General features: G+C 52.5%; 1 protein-coding gene across 2 annotated transcripts; it reads left to right on the forward strand.

Annotated features, from left to right (window-relative positions):
• Positions 1–274: 274 nt before the first annotated feature.
• Positions 275–5297, forward strand: PTMA (prothymosin alpha). Of its 2 annotated transcripts, none has more exons than XM_052661730.1 (5): positions 275–487; positions 3304–3375; positions 3634–3730; positions 4225–4298; positions 4550–5297. In XM_052661730.1, the coding sequence occupies exons 1-5, from the start codon at positions 443–445 to the stop codon at positions 4595–4597; spliced, it is 336 nt and encodes a 111-aa protein (XP_052517690.1). In that variant the 5' UTR covers positions 275–442; the 3' UTR covers positions 4598–5297. The 2 variants fall into 2 exon arrangements, with proteins under 2 accessions (XP_052517690.1, XP_052517698.1); XM_052661738.1 differs by having other exon boundaries at positions 3637–3730.
• Positions 5298–19435: the final 14138 nt, after the last annotated feature.

A 19435-nucleotide genomic window follows, 5' to 3' on the forward strand; every position in this document is an offset into this window, starting at 1 on the left:
GAAAGCGAGCGCGCGCCCCTCCCCCCGCGGCGTCGGGCGGCCGACACCCGGCAAACTCAGACCCCGAATGACAGGGCGGCCGGCGACTGCGCAGCACGGACGCACCAAGGCACTGCCGCTTTAAGCATGCTTGCCCATTGTTCGGAATCGAGCCAATGAGCGAGCGCCCGCTCCCAGCCCGCAGCCAATGGCGTTCGGGCAAAGGAGGCCGAGCGCCGCCCACTAATCTATATTAAAGGTTCTGGCGCCGCGTGAGTTCCCCACTGGCTGCTCTGAAAAGCCATCTTTGCATTGTTCCTGTCTCCGGCTTCCCCGATCGCCGCAGCCACCTCCGCCGCGCGCCATCTCCGCCGCCGCGGACTCCGGCAGCTTTACCGCCAGAGTCCTCGAACTCCCGCTTTTCTTCTCAGTCCGTTGCATCGGATCACCGGAGTGCCCCATCATGTCAGACGCGGCCGTGGACACCAGCTCCGAGATCACCACCAAGGTGAGGTTAGACGCCGCCCGCCCGCCCTTTTGGGGTCCGCGCGCCGCTACTGCCGGAGCGGTGTTTAGCGCGCCGCACCAGGCTCTGCCCCGAGCCCGCTGTTACTCCCATTCGCTGCGGAGCCCGCCCGCTCCCGGCCTAGGTTACTAGGTAGCCCACTCTTTGTGCGCGTGCGGGGGAGGGGGCGGGAAGCGCCGTGGGCAAACGTGATGGCCATCCGGGAGTGACCTGAGGGCCCTCAGGGACCCGGAGATGCGAGTGCGGAGGCCAACAGGCTCGAGGGGAGGCTGCTGCACGGGCTCCCGAAACTTGTTTGTGACTCTTAGTAGTGGCGGCCGGAGGATAGGGGCCAGGCTAGGGGGTCGTCGGCCCACGGGGCGCGCTGAGATAACTTTGAAACTGGAGCGCTTTTGGAATCGGAACTGCCGGCGTTGGGGGGGCCCGCGCGTGCGGGCGCGGACCGGCTGTGGGAAGTGGCGGCTCCGTGGCGAGCGCCCGTCCGCGGCGCTGCTCTTTGTTAGGCGCCGGGCGGCCGAGTTTTCGCGCCTTGTAGTGGATCCGAAGAGGTTTATCTGGACTAGGCTCCGATAAGGCGGAGTGGGGCGGCGGGGCCGCGGTGTAGGTTGTCTTCCCGCGGAGGTGTGAAGGTCTCCTCCGCTCTGGCTGCCCTCGGCGAGGGGAGGTGGGTTTCCCGGGGTGTGGAGGAGTGTGCCAGGAGCAGCCGCCCGGCCTCAGTAATTCACCAGCGGTAGCAGGCATCGCTGAGGAGGCGGCGAGCCCACGCGCCTGAGGGGAGGAAACGGAAAGTGAAGGATCGGCGCGCCGGGGCGACGATGGGCGCCCCTCGCGGCTGCCCGGGGGCACCGAGTGTGCGGCTGCTTCGGGGACTACGCGGGCGAACAAAAGCTGCGGCCACGACTACCTTCTTGCGGCCCGAGCCGCGCGCCGGGGGCTGTTGAGGCCCGGTGATGCGGATTCACTGCCCTCGGTTTTGAGATCCTGCGCGTTTGGCGCAGCTCCGCTCCTGCGCGCCGCGTCGGTCCCGCTCCCTGCCCTGGGGAGTGTCTCCGCCCTTGGCGGGAGCACGGGACTTTGAGGAGGAACCGCTTTTTTTAATCCTTTGGTCCTTATTCGTGCCCCTGCGGAGACAGGCGCGAGTCACCTTGGCGTCTTCTTAACCCCTGTGCCCCTGGAGTCACCCCTGGTTCTTTCCCAGGGGCGACTCCCCGAGAGGAGCGGGGCTTGGGACACGGATCTCCCCCGGGGCTCCCTCCGGTCCTCTCTGGGTCCAGCCAGGGAACTAGTTTGAAGGAGAGGGTCAGCCCTTCCCAGCGCGGGGTTCGCTTTTCCCCCAAGGTGATTTCCCGCTAGGAGCCCTAAATGCCCCTGTGGAATGCGTCTCCGAAGGCCTCGGGCTACGGGACTGCTAAAGCCCCGCGGACTTCGTGGCGGCCTCCCGCGGGACTTTGCCCGCCAAATACAGAGACGTAGGCCCGCGCATCTAGGCCTGCGAGGGGAGGCGGCGGGGGCGCCCAGAGGCCCAGAAAGACTGGAGACCAACTGGCGCGCGCCCGGCGGTGCCAGTACAGCCAGCGGGCGCCAGGTTTCCAGGGTCAGGGGCGCACTCGGAGGCCCCGGGGCCACGTGCTCCGCGCGCGCGGTGCGTGCAGAGGCCCGCGCGCAAAGCCCGCCGGGCGCGGGTGCGCGCCTGCGCGCCACGACCTCCCCGCCCCCACAACTCCCCGGGGCTCCGGCCGCCAGGGGGCGGGAGCGGGCGGTGCCGGGTCCGCGCCGTGTAGGACAGGGAGCACCAGGAGGATGCGGCCGGCAGGTGTCCCGGGGCCCTTCACCAGAAGGCGTCCGAGCGGCCTCCAGTTCCCGGGCTGTTCCAGCCTGTTTGTGTTGGCGGCAGTGTGCTGCACTGGATGGGAAAAATTACGGGGCAGCGGAGTGCCCGCGGCGGCGCTGCCCCTTGGGGCTCGTGGGAGGCGCGGCCTTACGGACACCGAGCTGGCCCTCGGACGGGCGAGAGAGCCACGGAGGAACATTTTGGCTCTCCCAACTGCCAAATTTCAGGGACTGCGCGCCTGAGTGCAGCAAGGCCTCACTCGGGCCCAGGAGTGTGTCGCCTGAGCCGGTGCCCAAGTCCAGGGCTGTGGTCTGCCTCCTCCTGGGATGGCTGTGGCTTACGGAGGGATCGGTGGTATTCTGGTGCCTTCAAAGAAAGCCCTGCGCTTGCCAGATCGTGGGCTCCGAGCTCGAGCTCGGCTGCGGGGCCTCTGGCTGGAGAAGCGGCTTCCCCAGTTTTGCCAGTTAGTTCCCTCCCATTCCCTTCCCAGGCTAGTCCACCCACGGGAATCCTCCCGCAGTGTCAGGGCCCTCCCCCGTTGCCTTATTTATGGCACATACCTGCTGTCTTCCAAGAAGGATTTGTGAGAGGCGGAGCTCTCTGGTTGGAAACAACTCTTGTGATGAGAGAGTATGAGTGAAGTGTTCCCGGGCTCGTCTGCCCGGCCAGACAGGTTTCGGTCTGTGGTGCCACATGGCTTGTTTCCTAAGAAGCATGAGTAAAGGTGCGGTGGGAACCGCTGTCCTGGATCCGTTTTTAAAAATGTGTGTGTTTTTAAGGGTAGAGAAGTAGGATGAGATCCCGGCCACAGACACTCAGTATTCTTTGCTCTCTCCCACCTGCAACTTCGAGCTTGTTACTTGGGACATCAGGATTGGCACTGAATCCCTCCTACCTGTAGATTCGGGCCCCTTTGCCAGCCCTAGGCTACTCAGAAGACTTACTGGTTCCCTTTTCCTTTTTGAAGGACTTAAAGGAGAAGAAGGAAGTTGTGGAGGAGGCGGAGAATGGGAGAGAGGCACCTGCCAATGGGAATGCTGTGAGTGTCTGTTGTGGTCATGACCCCCCCGGCAGCTCTTGGCCTGGAGTTCTTACTTAAGACTTTGGGCTTAATCAAGGGTCGGGCGGGGGGCTGAGGTCTTAGCCAGTTCTGTATTGGGATCTCTGGCTGGAACTTCAAGGGGCATCTCTCCGGGGGTCTGGTCTGTAGAAGCCCAGGGTAGGGTCTGGAAGAAGTGATGTTGGGGGCAGAGTGATGTTCTGTCCTCATCAACAAGCTGCTCTGCTTTCTGTCGAGGAGAATGAGGAAAATGGGGAGCAGGAGGCTGACAACGAGGTAGACGAAGAAGAGGAGGAAGGTGGGGAGGAAGAGGAGGAGGAGGAGGAAGGTGATGGTGAGTAGCTTTGTTCCTCTAGTACCTTCTGGTCTTCCTAGCAGATGGGGAGGGACTGGGGTCTTCCTGGGGGGGTGGCAGGTCCAAGGCACCACCTCCAACTGGGCTTGTAGCCACAGAGCCAGCCTGTGGGGCTGTGCCCCTAGCACCACACTCAACGCCCACTGGAGAGTGCCCTCCATGCCCTGATCAGTTGGTTGGTGGGGCTTCTCTGGTTTCGCTTGGGTCTTACCTCTGATGACAAGCTGCCCGTGATGGGCAGTGTGGGTGCAGTGACTGCCCAGTTTGTCAGGCAGCAGAGATGGCTCAGTGGCACTCAACCCTGGTTACTCTGTTGCTGGAGATTGCCCAAGGAGCTGCAGTTTTCCTGTCATCGTGTCCAGCCCCCCACCCTACCTGTTGCTGCCTGCCACTGAGTGGGAGAGTCCCAGGACCCACTGTGCCCGGTTAGTTGAGGAAGGCAGAGCGGTTTACCTGGGCTTTGTTCTCACCAGGTGAGGAAGAGGACGGAGATGAAGATGAGGAGGCTGAGGCAGCTACGGGCAAACGGGCAGCTGAAGATGACGAGGTGGGTCTGTCTGGTCTGGCTTGAGTTGGGCCAGAGGGCTGGGATCTGAGACACTAACACTGGAGGGCTTGATGGAACTTAAAAGTGGTTATAAGATGCGATGTGTGGTCCTTCTCCTCTTGAGCTGGAGTGGGAACAGGGGCCCTATGGAACCGCACATGCCTGGTTTTAGTTTGGCCCTTAGGAGCTCAGCCAGTGGGTGGGTGGGCCCAGGGGATTGGAAGAGGCCTTGACAATCCTTCCCTTCCCAGGATGACGATGTGGATACCAAGAAGCAGAAGACTGATGAGGATGACTAGACAGCAAAAAAGGAAAGTTAAACTTAAAAAAAAAAAAAGGCCGCCGTGACCTATTCACCCTCCACTTCCCGTCTCAGAATCTAAACGTGGTCACCTTCGAGTAGAGAGTCCCGCCCGCCCCTGGCGGGCAGCGCCACCCACAGACGACAGCGCTCTCCACCACCCAACCAAAACCACAACGTGAATTTGCAACAGGGGAGGAAAAAAGAAAGAACCAAAACTTCCAAGGCCCTGCTTTTTTTCTTAAAGTACTTTAAAAAGGAAAATTTGTTTGTATTTTTTATTTACATTTTATATTTTTGTACATATTGTTAGGGGTCAGCCATTTTTAATGATCTCGGATGACCAAACCAGCCTTCGGAGCGTTCTCTGTCCTACTCTGACTTTACTTGTGGTGTGACCATGTTCATTATAATCTCAAAGGAGAAAAAAAACCTTGTAAAAAAAGCAAAAACAACAACAAAAAAAAACAATCTTATTCCGAGCATTCCAGTAACTTTTTTTGTGTATGTACTTAGCTGTACTATAAGTAGTTGGTTTGTATGAGATGGTTAAAAAGGCCAAAGATAAAAGGTTTCTTTTTTTTCCTTTTTTTGTCTATGAAGTTGCTGTTTATTTTTTTGGCCTGTTTGATGTATGTGTGAAACAATGTTGTCCAACAATAAACCGGAATTTTATTTTGCTGAGTTGTTCTAACAAAGCTGTCTCAGGCCTGGTTTTTCTGTTTTGGTTTCTTTAGGCTTTCTCCAGAGGGGCAGGGGCAAGAAGAGGGGAAGATCTTGAACCTGCTGTCCTTCCTGGGGACAGTGGGTTGGAGACCTCAGTTGGGGGAGGTGTGCCCCTTGGCACCAGGGTCTGGTGGGTGGCCATCCTGTAGTCAAGTACTGAGCTGCAACTGGCTAATGGGGACATGATGGAGCACTATAGAGCTATGGGCTGAAGAGGGAGCCAGTTACCAGCTTCATCCCTTCCTAGGATTGTAGTGAGAGCGTCTTCACTGAAATTGTTTAACCCAGTTTCATTAGAAATCTGCTGACACCTCTATAGGCTGGGGGAACAAGCTACATGCGGGGCTGCCCTCTGGATCCAGGAGGTGGGGTAGGGGGTTGTCCAGGCCCAAGTGAAAACTCAGGGCCAAAGATCCCAGAGATGCCACCTCCCTGTGGGACAGCTGCTAGCTGTGCCCTTCACCTCAAAGGCCTCACTGGATTATCCTGGCCACTGAATGGCTCCCCCTCGTGGTGACACGTGGCACCTTCTGGTCCCTTAGGACAGACATTCCAGGATACTAATGCAGCCTAGGTTTAGTCACTAAGAGCTAAGTCTGACCATTGGGACCCTGTAGATTGTAGCCTGCGAGGCTACTCTGTCCATGGGATTTCCCAGGTAAGAATACTGGAGTAGGTTGCCATTTTCTTGTCTAGGGGACCTTCTTTACCCAGGGACTGAACCTGGGTCTCCTGCATTGCAGGTAGATTCCTTACCAACCTTGCACTTATTCACAACTCGGATCTCCAGAAGAAACAAATACCTCGGTTGGGGGAGAGACACCCTGCCCCTTCAGCAGAGTAAGGGGTGATATGTGAGCTGCTTGGAATTTTCAGACTGATGAGGAGCTCCCTAAGAACCTTCTGGGGTCTACAGATGAGCCTCATATGTGTGGTGTGAGGGTCCACAGAGGATGTAGGGTGTCCACAGCAGAGCCTCGTGTGTGATGTGAGGTGGCCAAACCGGAGCCTCGTGTGTGTGGTGTGGGGTGTCCACAGCGGAGCCTCCTGTGTGGTGGGGGGGGTCCAGAGGAGCCTCGTGTGGTGTGAGGGGTCCACTCTGGAGCCTCGTGTGTGTGATTTGGGGTGTCCACACCAGAGCCCTGTGTGTGTGTGTGTGTGTGTGTGTGTGTGTGTGTGTGTGTGTGTGTGGTGTGAGGGGTCCACAGTGGAACCTCCTGTGTGGTGTGGGCGGTGTCCACACCAGAGCCTCGTGTGTGTGTGTGGTGTGGGATGCCCACAGCGGAGCCTTGTGTGTGGTGTGGGGTGTCCACAGAGGAGCCTTGTGTGTGTGTGTGCTGTGAGGGGTCCACAGAGGAGCCTTGTGTGTGTGTGTGTGCTGTGAGGGGTCCACAGAGGAGCCTTGTGTGTGGTGTGGGGTGTCCACAGAGGAGCCTCGTGTGTGTGGTGTGAGGGGTCCACAGAGGAGCCTCGTGTGTGTGGTGTGAGGGGTCCACAGAGGAGCCTCGTGTGTGGTGTGAGGGGGTCCACAGCAGAGCCTCGTGTGTGTGGTGTGGCGGGGTCCACAGCGGAGCCTCGTGTGTGGTGTGAGGGGGTCCATAGCGGAGCCTCGTGTGTGTGGCGTGGTGGGGTCCACAGCGGAGCCTCGTGTGTGGTGTGAGGGGGTCCATAGCGGAGCCTCGTGTGTGTGGCGTGGTGGGGTCCACAGCGGAGCCTCGTGTGTGGTGTGAGGGGGTCCACAGCGGAGCCTCGTGTGTGGTGTGAGGGGTCCACAGAGGAGCCTCGTGTGTGTGGTGTGGTGGGGTCCACAGCGGAGCCTCGTGTGTGGTGTGAGGGGTCCACAGCGGAGCCTCGTGTGTGTGGTGTGGTGGGGTCCACAGCGGAGCCTCGTGTGTGGTGTGAGGGGTCCACAGCGGAGCCTCGTGTGTGTGGCGTGGTGGGGTCCACAGCGGAGCCTCGTGTGTGGTGTGAGGGGGTCCACAGCGGAGCCTTGTGTGTGTGGTGTGCTGGGGTCCACAGCGGAGCCTCGTGTGTGGTGTGAGGGGTCCACAGAGGAGCCTCGTGTGTGGTGTGAGGGGGTCCACAGCGGAGCCTCGTGTGTGGTGTGAGGGGGTCCACAGAGGAGCCTCGTGTGTGTGGTGTGGCCTGTCCACGGCTGAGCCTCGTGTGTGGTGTGGCAGGGTCCACAGAGGAAACCTCCTGTGTGTGTGTGGTGTGGGTGGGTCCACAGCAGAGCCTTGTGTGTGTGTGTGGTGTGAGGGTTCCACAGAGGAGCCTCGTGTGTGGTGTGAGGACTCTCAAGAGTCTTCTCCGACACCACAGTTCAAAAGCATCAATTCTTCGGCACTCAGCTTTCTTCATAGTCCAACTCTCACATCCATACATGATCACTGGAAAAGCCATAGCCTTGACTAGATGGACCTTTGTTGACAAAGTAATGTCTCTGCTTTTTAATATGCTGTCTAGGTTGGTTATAACTTTCCTTCCAAGGAGTACGTGTCTTTTAATTTCATGGCTGCAGTCACCATCTGCAGTGATTTTGGAGCCCCCCAAAATAAAGTCAGCCACTCTTTCCACTGTTTCCCCATCTATTTCCTATGAAGTGATGGGACCGGATGCCATGATCTTCGTTTTCTGAATGTTGAGCTTTAAGCCAACTTTTTCACTCTCCTCTTTCACTTTCATCAAGAGGCTTTTTAGTTCCTCTTCACTTTCTGCCATAAAGGTGGTTTAGTTTTCAGTTCAGTCGCTCAGTCGTGTCCGACTCTTTGCAACCCCATGAATCGCAGCACGCCAGGCCTCCCTGTCCATCACCAACATCTAGACTTCACTCAGACTCACTCAGACCATCGAGTCAGTGATGCCATCCAGCCATCTCATCCTCTGTCGTCCCCTTCTCCTCCTGCCCCCAATCCCTCCCAGCATCAGAGTCTTTTCCAATGAGTCAGTTCTTTGCATGAGGTGGCCAAAGTACTGGAGTTTCAGCTTTAGCATCATTCCTTCCAAAAAAATCCCAGGTTACTGTGGGGCAAATAACTGAACCCTGCTGGGCCTCCATCTCCTACTCTGCCTGAAGGCAACACTAGCATGAGGTGTGTGCCATGGCCCAGAGCTGCCTTTCCTAGGGTCTTAAGTCTGCACTGTGAGCTCACCACACTCATTTTCCCATCCGTACTGCTCACCCCTCCAAAGGTTTGGTCTGGAACAGCCCCTGCTACCTTCAGCACAACCCACTTCTCTGTAGTCCTGAGTTTAGTACACAATTTGTCAGTGCCTGGGACGTGTCCTCGGGGTACAGGGTCGCCTGGATCCTATTCAAGTTCTCTCCAAGGGGAAGGACAGGATGCCCGGGACCCCAAGTTGGAAGATTTGTGGGGAATGGGCGCCCCCTGGTGGACATAGAGAAACTGCATGTGGCTCTTGTGTTCAGCACCTTCCAGGAAAGAGCCATTCTGGGCCCTGGCCCCTAGCAAACGCAGCCTGGGCCAAAAACAAGAACTTCCTCCCTCTCTGTTGCTGGAACCCCAGTCAGACATGAAGGAAGGTGGTCATTTCCCAAGCCTTCCCTCTGGACAGCTGATGGCTCATCTCAGGGTTCTGATCCTTTTTTTCCTGGAGTGCAGACCGCAGGCCTCCCAGAGCCACAGCTGAGGCCAGGGTTGGCTCCTCTGTAGTCATGGGAGTACCCTGGATTCTGGACCCTCTTGTTTCAAACTCCCTCTTGTTTGAAAGTGTTAGTCACTCAGTCATGTCTGACTCTTTGCGACCCTGTAAACTGTAGCCTGCCAAGGCTCCTCTGTCCATTGCCCTTCCCTTCTCCAGGGAATCTTCCCAACCCAGAAATTGAACCCGGGGTCCCCTGCACTGCAGGGAGATTCTTTACTGGCTGAATACCAGGGAAGCCCTCTCTCTTGTTTAGTTCTGTTGAAATGCATGGTGTGCAGAGTGTCCTCCTAGGGCAGGCATAGCTTTTGGCCACCTCTGGGCCCTATTGTAGGACTCCACACAGTGGCTGCTGCTCTGATGAGGCTCTAGTGCCTCAACTGATTGGATTTGGGGGCAGGGGGCAGGGGTTCCCAGCTGTACTCTCTGGAACTCTGCCTCCCTTCCAGGCTGCCCCAGGCCTGAGGGCCAGGATCTGGGGTCACCTCTCCACAGCTCCGTTGCTGGCCCAAGGGCCCAAAGGCCTCCCAGGTCCCAGTCCTTCCAGGACCCTGATGCCCAGTCTCCCCTGTGGCCTCCTGTGTCCTGGATGCAGGCCAGTCCTGCTTGCCTCAGGTCCCTGGCCACTTTGGTCCCTCCTGGTGGAAGTTGTTTCGTGAGGATGGAAACCCCGGTAACAGCTTTATTTGAGCTGGTCCAGTTCTGCTTTGTGGCTTCTTGTCCCTCCCAACCTCAACCCTTTGTAGGCAAGGACAGGGCTATCCTCAGCCTATGGAGACCTCAGTCTATGCCCACAGGGTCTGGTCTGAGCTCAGAGAGGTGATGAAGGCTCAAATAAGGAAATAGAGGTGAAACATTCTAAAACCGCCTGGGACATTGACCTTATATACTAGGTGAATGATATGTGTACTATTTATGGAGATGGCCTAGCAGCCAGTGACTGTTGTGGGATTCCACGAAGTTCTGGGCATAGCCAAGAACCCAGTTAGAAGGGTGTATGTGCCCTCGGGAGCTTTTCATCAAGGCTGCTGCCCATAGCAACATGAAGTGCCAGGTGGTCATTTGAGACAAGCTCATTTCACATACACCCATGCTGGGGCCCAGCTGTGAGGCTCTTGGCAGCAAGCAGATCCCCTGAAGGAAGCAGATGCTAGTGAAGATTCCAGAAGGTACTGGGGACATCTGTTGTTTTTGCGACCAGCAGTCTTTACTGTTCTCTTGGCAATAATCTGAAACTGTCCAGTCTGCCTCCTGGATAATTTCCCCTCTCCCAATCTTAATCAAGCCTCACAGGAAGGATGTGGTTTTGTCCTGGCCAATCAGTGCCTGGAGGCCCCCTCTGGCTAAACAGATTGGCTCAAGTTGATCCAATGAGAGTGAGCCCTGAGAATTTTGCCTGAGTTGCTGGGAAGAGAACAAACTTGATTCTTGATTCTGAGCCCTGGGCATTGAACTTGGGCAGCTGAGTAAGCTGAGGCTGCAGCCCACATGGATAGCAGCAGAGTTGAGCCAAGAAGCAGAGGAACCCTGAGTTTTCTGATGACATTGCTTGAGCCCCTGAGTCTAGTCATGCCTGAAGCTAGAACAATCTTTTGACTTGTTAATTATACATGTCAGTAAATTTCTTCTTAGCTTAGGCCGGTTCACGTTGGGTTTTTTGTGGTCTCTGAGTCATACCAGTGAACAGGTGAATAGAGGGCTCCAGGCTCCAGTCTCCAAGGCCAACCAGGCTTCCATGAACAAAGACAACCTGAAGGAGGAGGAGCATGGAGGTGTGGGGGATTGCTTCTCTGGTGAGGTTTCCAGGTTGAGAGGGAACAGAGGGAGGTGAATCAGCCTTGGAAGAGGCTGTGATGCTCATGGCCTATCTCTCAGCAGGATGGCAGAATACTGCTAGATTCATTCTCAACTGGGGGTGGGCATTGGGGAGAGAGGGCCCGGGTCATCTGAGCTGCCCCTCATGTATCACCCGCCTGGAGACCCCCTTTCCTTCATCTCTAGTCCCAGGACTCTCGGGTCCTCTGATCTCCCAGCGACTCACTGAACTTCCAGAATTCCCACCTATGCCTCACAGTCAAAGTCTCACTGAACTAACTCGATTGCTCTTGATGGCCAGAGGTGAGAGGTGAGACTCTGTCTTTATGCCGCCTGGTGCCTCCCAACTGTCTCTCTGCCTCAAGTTGGGCGTGAGAGGTGAGATCCCCTGTGTGGAGAAGTGCTAGGCTAACCAGTGTCAAAGTGTCTTCTTTCCACAGAACTCATGGGATCTTTAATATACCAAGGAGTCTGCAGGAATGTTTAACATGCAGCTCGTCCCAAGTTTATTTGACCTGTATTTTTTTCATAGTAAGTCTATTAACATGTTGAAGGACATTCATGTCCAGAAAAAGCTGATCTTGCACAAGGACCATCTGCAGGGCTCAGGGAATATTTGCTGAACTAAGGAGATGATGGGAAAGGATTCCCTTGGGAACTGGTTCCACAGTCTGGCTTTCAGAGCCCTGGAAGGGCCTCACGCAGGCTCCCTGGGCTGCAGGTGGCCTGGGGCCCTGTGCCCACAGCAGTGGCCCTTGTTAACACAGCCTGGGAGGTGACCTATCAGTAGGTTAGGGGGATAACAAAAGGGGAACTGGTACAGACCCTTCTAGAAAGCACTTGACCCTAAATATCAAGATTCACAAAATATGTACATACATTTTTGTGATAGAAATTCACCTGCAATGCCATTCTGCATCCTAGAAAAATCTCTACCTCTTCTCACCCTTCTTGCCAGTCTCCCCACAATGTCCCAGGTCTGACTCTACTGGAGCCCAGGGCTTGGCCTCCTGGGCAGTCACCCAGCCTCAAAGAGGCTGAAGAATGGTGCGGGGTGGGGCGGGGAGAGGGGAAGGGTGTTCCCAGTCCCAGGGGGAAGTGACAGTGGCTTCTACAATTCTGACCCCTTTGTCAACATTGTCCCTGGTGAGCCGCTCTAATCATCATCATACCTACTAGTGAGTGTCTCTCCCCAGGAAAAGCTCCTTCCTTTCCTCTGAGACCAGTGTGGTCTGACCCATTTTAACATTTGTATTTATTTTATTTATTCATTTTTGGCATGTGGGATCTTAGTTCCTTAACTAGGGATCAAACCTGTGCCCCCTGCATTGGAAATGCAGTCTTAACCACTGGACCACCAGGGAAGTCCTTGAATCCATCTTAAAGAAAAAACATTTTACTGACCTTGGCACTTAAGGGGTCCCATTATTAGGTGGGTGGGCTTTCTATTATTTTCCTGTTCTGCTTGGGGAGGGGATGGGAATCCTGCCAAAATCACAGATTTGAGTTTTAAATGGTAGTCTCTTGTTATGCAATGACATTTTTCAGATGGGTACTCCCAGTGGCTACTGGCCTCCCAGGGAGGTCAAGGAGGTGTTTGTGAGCAGAGGCAAGCTTTTCCTTTGCAAATAATTGTGTCCTCCAGAATACCACCACATCCACAACGGAGCTACCAGAATTCTGGGTCATAATAATACTATTTGAGAGCCTGGAAACACTGAGGATCACTATTGGTCATAAAACTATTTCAGTATCATGAAACATCTACTTTTAAGTAAATGTGAACCCTCCAAGAGTTTCCCAGGTGGTGCAGAGGTAAAGAATCTGGCCTGCCATTGCAGGAGACACAAGGGATGCACGTTTGATCCCTTTGTCAGGAAGATCCCCTGAAGTAGGAAGTGGCAACCCAGTCCAGTATTTTTGCCTGGAAAGTTCCATGGACAGAGGAGCCTAGTGGTCTACAGTCCATAGGGTTGCCAAGAGTCTGACGTGACCGAGGGACTGAGCCTCCATGCACGCACGCACAAACCCTCCAAGAAAAACCTTAGTCTAATTCTACCAAATACATTATATATGGTTGCTGAATACAAGTCAATTAAAAGAGAGTAACACTTAGACAATCTGCTGGAAGAGATGAGGTGGATTCCAGTTGTAGCCAAGGGTTGTGGTCCAAGTAACCAATATGTATGACCGACAATGTACCAGGAAAGAAAAGAAATGACCATGATCAACTTCTGTGATAATAGCACAAAGCAGTGGAATGAAGTTCTTTTTCTCTAAACAGGTAGACCAATCACGTACAGCTTGATTATACAGGGGTGTCCCGTGTACCATGCAGATGGCATATTGATAGCTCAAAATACACATTTTAGCCCAACACAAAAGCAATAATGATAATATACCTGAAACATTCAAGGTGACAATAATTTTCCTTATTCCCTTATAATTGAGAAGAGCTATTGGGGGTTGATTTGAATGAATCAACTCACCTAAGAAATCATTCTAAAAAAATTGAGTAAATGCTATTTTTTAACTTTGAATACATTTCCTCCAAAAAACTGCAAGACTTTAAAAGCATTTCATGGAAACACGCAGCTGTTTCAGAGTTCGGACCTGGGTGCTTAATACCCCTTTGTTGGTACTGCTGTCAGTGATGGTGATATTTGTGTGTTTAAGCATGTTTCTAATCCTCTGAAAGACATAATTTTAAACTAAAGGTTTTATCAGAGAGCCCCAAATGCTCTCTGTTCACAGAAATCTTTGTGTCTCAGAAATGTTTTTCACAGTGCAACTAGACCAAAACAAATAACTAACAATTCTCTTTATTAAGTAGTTAGGTCCGAACAACTTATTCAGTATTAATGTCCTACTTACTAGCCGTCATATTATTTTGGAAAAAGAAAAGCTACATAAATAGAGAGCAAAAATATTTTTATTTCATTTATAATCACAAGGACTTACGAATGGAGTGTGTGTGCCTGTGGAACCCAGCACATCTTTTCCAACCTGGAGTCATATTGGACCACAACCCTCATTTCCTCTTCACAATGATTTTCAGCAGTGTGTAACAGATGTCCTGGACCATTACATTGCTTTTAAAAACTAAAAGATCCTGTGCCACCCCTGTGAATTCACTGCAGTGCTCTGGGGTGCCTCAGTGTACAGATTGGGAAACAAATGTATTGGGTTGGCCAGAAAGTTCGTTTGGGTTTTTGGTACGCTGCCATAGAAAAGCCCAAACGGACTTTTTGGCCAACCCGATATTTACTAAATTTCTGCTTCTCACTCCACTGCATCGCATTTCTCAGGTTCTTCAAAGCCATAGTCAAAGCTGCTCAGTTTCATACCAAATAAAAGCACCTGAAGGGGCTGCTAAGTGGCTTTATGTTTTCACTTTGAGGGCCATTTTAACGGTGCATTTATGGAAGGCGGCAAAACAAGTACCAGGTCACTAGCCAGAAATTCTAAAAATAAACTCGCCAGTACACAGGGATTGGTGAGCATATGCACTCCCTGGGGCGCTCTCTGGTTGTGGTGTGAAGGATAAACGGGGGTGCGGGGCAGGCATGCCGCTGGCTGGACCGGCCCCAGAAGGTTATAGGAACTTTAGCAGGGGCGGTGGGGATGGAAGACACGATGGGGGAGATGCTTATGGAAGCTGAGTCAACAGGGTCCCGTCTACTGGATGGCGGGCAGCCCACCCTCCCTACTAGCCTCCAGAAGGCCCCATCATCCCCCACACCTGGGAAGATTAAAAAGAAATAATAATTATGCATTTATTTGGCTGTGCAGGTGTTTCTCGAGTTTCCGCGAGCCCGGGCTTCTCTCTGGTCGCGGTGCGCCTGGGCTTCTCGCTGCAGTGACTCCGCTTGTTGCAGAGCGCGGCCTCTCTCAAGCGCGCAGGCTTCAGCAGTTGCAGCACTCGGGCTCAGGAACACAAACTCAGTAGCTGCGGTGCACGGGCTTAGCTGCTCGGCCTCGTGTGGGATCTTCCCGGATCAGGGGTCGAACCTGCAGGAGTTGCATTGGCAGGCAGATTCAACGGCTGAGCCACCAGGAAAGTCCTAGGCAGATGTTTCTATCCGGCCATCCCCTCCAGGCCTGAGGAGTGGAGAGCAAGGATGTCAGCACGGGCATCTGTGCCCTGCTTCCTCCTCACCCTCCTCTCCATCCTTCACCAGGTGGAAGGGGCAGGTGGTCACTCCTCCCACAGGGCAGGGCTTTCCCCATCACACCCGGAGGTCTTTGTACTATCAAGCCTGGCACATCTGGTTCTTACTTTGTTGATGACAGGTTAAAGAGTGTAAAAATCTTTCTGTTTGAGTCAAACCTGGCTTTCCAGACTGCTGGCTTGCTGCGGGGGCTTGTCAATCCTTGTTTCGGGGTCAAGGGCTGAATGCTGACTTCTTTCCGTTTTTTCACCTCCTCATTTCAGGCATGATGCCACTGCACTGCCCTGTTTTCTTCAGAGCAAATTGATTACCATCTGAAATTATCTGCTTTCTGTCTCTTCTCATTAGGCACTCGTGGTAGGGACTTCGCTCATCTTGTCCAGCAAGTGTCTCCGTAACTTAAAACAGTGTCTGGCACATAAAAAGTGCTCAATAAGTATGTGTGGAGTGAATGTATAATGCTTAAAGAATTTGACAAGCATGTTTTCAATATCAGTTCAGTTCAGTTCAGTTCGGTTGCTCAGTCGTGTCCGACTCTTTGCGACCCCATGAATCGCAGCACACCAAGCTTCCCTGTCCATCACCATCTCCCAGAGTTCACTCAGACTCACGTCCATCGAGTCCGTGATGCCATCCGGCCATCTCATCCTGGGTGGTCCCCTTCTCCTCCTGCCCCCAATCTCTCCCAGCGTCAGAGTCTTTTCCAATGAGTCAACTCTTCGCATGAGGTGGCCAAAGTACTGGAGCTTCAGCTTTAGCATCATTCCTTCCAAAGAAATCCCAGGGTTGATCTCCTTCAGAATGGACTGGTTGGATCTCCTTGCAGTCCAAGGGACCCTCAAGAGTCTTCTCCAACACCACAGTTCAAATGCATCAATTCTTCGGCGCTCAGCCTTCTTCACAGTCCAACTCTCACATCCATACATGACCACAGGAAAAACCATAGCCTTGACTAGGCGGACCTTAGTTGGCAAAGTAATGTCTCTGCTTTTGAATATACTATCTAGGTTGGTAATAACTTTTCTTCCAAGGAGTAAGTGTCTTTTAATTTCATGGCTGCAGTCACCATCTGCAGTGATTTTGGAGCCCAAAACAATAAAGTCTGACACTGTTTCCACTGTTTCCCCATCTATTTCCCATGAAGTGATGGGACCAGATGCCATGATCTTAGTTTTCTGAATGTTGAGCTTTAAGTCAACTCTTTCACTTTCATCAAGAGGCTTTTTAGCTCCTCTTCACTTTCTGCCATAAGGGTGGTGTCATCTGCATATCTGAGGTGATTGATATTTCTCCCGGCAATCTTGATTCCAGCTTGTGTTTCTTCTAGTCCAGCGTTTCTCATGATGTACTCTGCATATAAGTTAAATAAGCAGGGTGACAATATACAGCCTTGACATACTCCTTTTCCTATTTGGAACCAGTCTGTGTTCCATGTCCAGTTCGAACTGTTGCTTCCTGACCTGCATACAGATTTCTCAAGAGGAAGGTTAGGTGGTCTGGTATTCCCATCTCTTTCAGGATTTTCCACAGTTTATTGTGATCCACATAGTCAAAGGCTTTGGCATATTCGTCAATAAAGCAGAAATAGATGTTTTTCTGGAACTCTCTTGCTTTTTCCATGATCCAGCAGATGTTGGCAATTTGATCTCTGGTTCCTCTGCCTTTTCTAAAACCAGCTTGAACATCAGGGAGTTCACGGTTCACGTATTGCTGAAGCCTGGCTTGGAGAATTTTGAGCATTACTTTACTAGTTTGTGAGATGAGTGCAATTGTGCGGTAGTTTGAGCATTCTTTTGCATTGCCTTTCTTTGGAACTGGCATGAAAACTGACCTTTTTCAGTCTGGCACATAAAAAGTACTCAATAAGTATGTGTGGAGTGAATGTATAATGCTTAAAGAATTTGACAAGCATGTTATCAATATACACTAACTAAAAAAAAAAAAAAATCCCCAATTTACCAACATTTTAGGGATAGGGCAGCTGGAAGAAAATGAAGAGCCTGCAAAGTAACAAGGAGCAAATGCTCAGGAAAGGGGCTCCCAGGACCCCAGCAGGTAAAGCAAGAAGGGCTGGACGGGGGCAGGGGCTCAGTGGAGTTCTCTGATGCCTCAGAGGAGACGCGGCCACAAGCCAGGTGAGCAGCAGAGGCAGAGTGCAAAGAGTGCGAGGAGATAATTCTGGGGAACTTGACTCTGTGGAGAAAGAAGAGGATGAAGCAGGAGCTGAAGGCTATGCAGGATTGATGGAAAGCCTTTTTTTTTTTAAATTCGTCTTTTTTTTAGGGTAACTTGAACATGTTTTGTCGGCTGAGAGTTGAAGGATCCAGAGAAGAGAGGGCTTTCCTGATTTTTTCTGCACTGCGTGTCATCTCTTCCTTTGAATGCCCACCTTGTCCTTTTCTCGTGGCAGGCACTTATAACTGCTCAACTGGAGACGACGCTCGGAAATGCAGACCTGTGCTCTCTAACTGGTACACAGTGTGGCCTGAATGGGCCAGATCCTCTCTGTCAGACTGCGTGTCCTCCAACTCCCACGCCCGCCTGGGGCCAGACTCAGGGCTTCACCACATGCCCCATGACAGAAACCACCCAGCACTCAGGCCAGTAACACAGATGGGAAGGTGATGAGACGGCTGACTCACGTCACACAGGAAACCTTAACCAAAACTCTCTAAATAGAAGTCTGTGTTTGAAAGAGTCTCTTAAGTTCTCCCAAGTCTTTCTCAAATGCCATGCTGCCTGGGGCTTTTCTGTCCTCCTCTAAAGACGACAAAGTTCCTCTGGATGGCCCCAAGCAACTGGACAGGTCAGAACTTGCACAGGTCAGAACAGGCCACTTGCACAAGTCAGAACTGGGACTGCCTTTGTTCCTTAAGCATGCTGCTTAGAGATCTCAGTTTATCTTATGGTTACCAGTGGACACATTATGTCTCTAATACTGAATGCCAGTATTTTGGATTAAAAAAAAAAATGTAAAAGTGGGTCAGCTTTTATTTTGCTTTCCAAAAATGCCTTGTCTTCTCTCAGCATCAACCTGTCTCTTTCCTTTTTCCTGGACTGTCTTCTCCCTAGAATCCACCCAGGGAAGGCTCTCGGGCCTGGACACATCCTGATGGAGAAAGGACTTCCCATGGGGCTTCTCCACCTGCTTAGACTTCCTTCACTGCCCTGCTCCACTCACCCACCCAGCCAGCACTGTCAGGGACACACTGTGTTGTATTTGTATCCCTGTTGAAATACAGGGACAGTGCTGTATTTCAAAGATTGTTCCACAGACCACCTGTAGCAGAATCAGCCGGGGTGCTTCCATAGGCAGGTATCTGGGCCTGACACCCACTGGGTCATCATTTCTGGGCATGGGCAGATGTCCATAAATGTTAGAGAAACAGTGGCTGTACACTGTGCCAGGTCTGATCTGAATGCATCTCCTTCCAATAACATTTTGTGATCTTTAATATATCCACCCCCAACCCCACACAGATTTTCAGGCATTTGGACCAGCATTCACCCTGCAGGGGCTGACCTGAACCCACCAAGGATCCTGGTCCCTGCAGCTCCCGTGTCCTCTCTTTCCACCTGGCCTGTACCACCTCCCTTCTCCTCTCACCACAGCATTCAGTTATCCTCCCCATCAGTTCAAGTCCCACTTGTGCTTGGAACTCCTTGATCGGCATTGTTCCCAAAGCACACGCTTTTCTTCCTTGTTTGTTTCATGGTTTGCTGTTGTTGTTCAGTCACTCAGTCATGTCTAACTCTTTGCGACCCCATGGACTGCAGCAGGGCAGGCTTCCCTGTCTTCCACTATCTCCTGGAGTTTGCTCAAACCCATGTCCATTGAGTCAGCGATGCCATCCAACCATCTCATCCTCTGTCGTCCACTTCTCCTCTTGCCTTCAATCTTTCCCAGCATCAGAGTCTTTCCCAATGAGTTCGCTCTTCTCATCAGGTGGCCAAAGTACTGGAGCTTCAGCTTCAGCATCAATCCTTCCATTGAGTATTCAGGCTTGATTTCCTTTAGGATTGACTTGTTTGATCTCCTTGCTCTCCAAGGAACTCTCAAGAGTCTTCTTGAGCACCACAGTAAAAAAGCATCAGTTCTTTGTAAATGTTCAATATTTCCTGAGCACATGTACCTTGGAGAGATGGCAAGCTTCTAAGAAGGACTGGGCCATGGTTCTTTTTGTTTTTCTCAGAGCAGCTAGCAAAGCAGTGCTAGCTGGGTGGGTGAGCGGAGCAGGGCAGTGAAGGAAGTCTAAGCAGGTGGAGAAGCCCCTTGGGAAGTCTTTTCTCCATCAGGATGTGTCCAGGCCCAAGAGCCTTCCTGGGGGGGATTCTGGGGAGAAGACACAGTCCAGGAAAAAGGAAAGAGACAGGTTGATGCTGAGAAAAGACAAGGCATTTTTGGAAAAAGAAAAGCTTGACTCACTTTTATCTTTTTTTTTAATCCAACCTTTGGTATT

The sequence above is a fragment of the Budorcas taxicolor genome, chromosome 2 (genome assembly GCF_023091745.1).
Source record: "Budorcas taxicolor isolate Tak-1 chromosome 2, Takin1.1, whole genome shotgun sequence".
NCBI lineage: Eukaryota > Metazoa > Chordata > Mammalia > Artiodactyla > Bovidae > Budorcas > Budorcas taxicolor.

Excerpts from the sequence above, each read along its gene's own strand:
- PTMA (XM_052661730.1), top strand. The coding sequence starts at position 443 with ATGTCAGACGCGGCCGTGGACACCAGCTCCGAGATCACCACCAAG. Across the intron at positions 3,376-3,633 it reads CACCTGCCAATGGGAATGCT|GAGAATGAGGAAAATGGGGA; the intron begins GTGAGTGTCTGT and ends CTTTCTGTCGAG. Across the intron at positions 4,299-4,549 it reads GGGCAGCTGAAGATGACGAG|GATGACGATGTGGATACCAA; the intron begins GTGGGTCTGTCT and ends TTCCCTTCCCAG.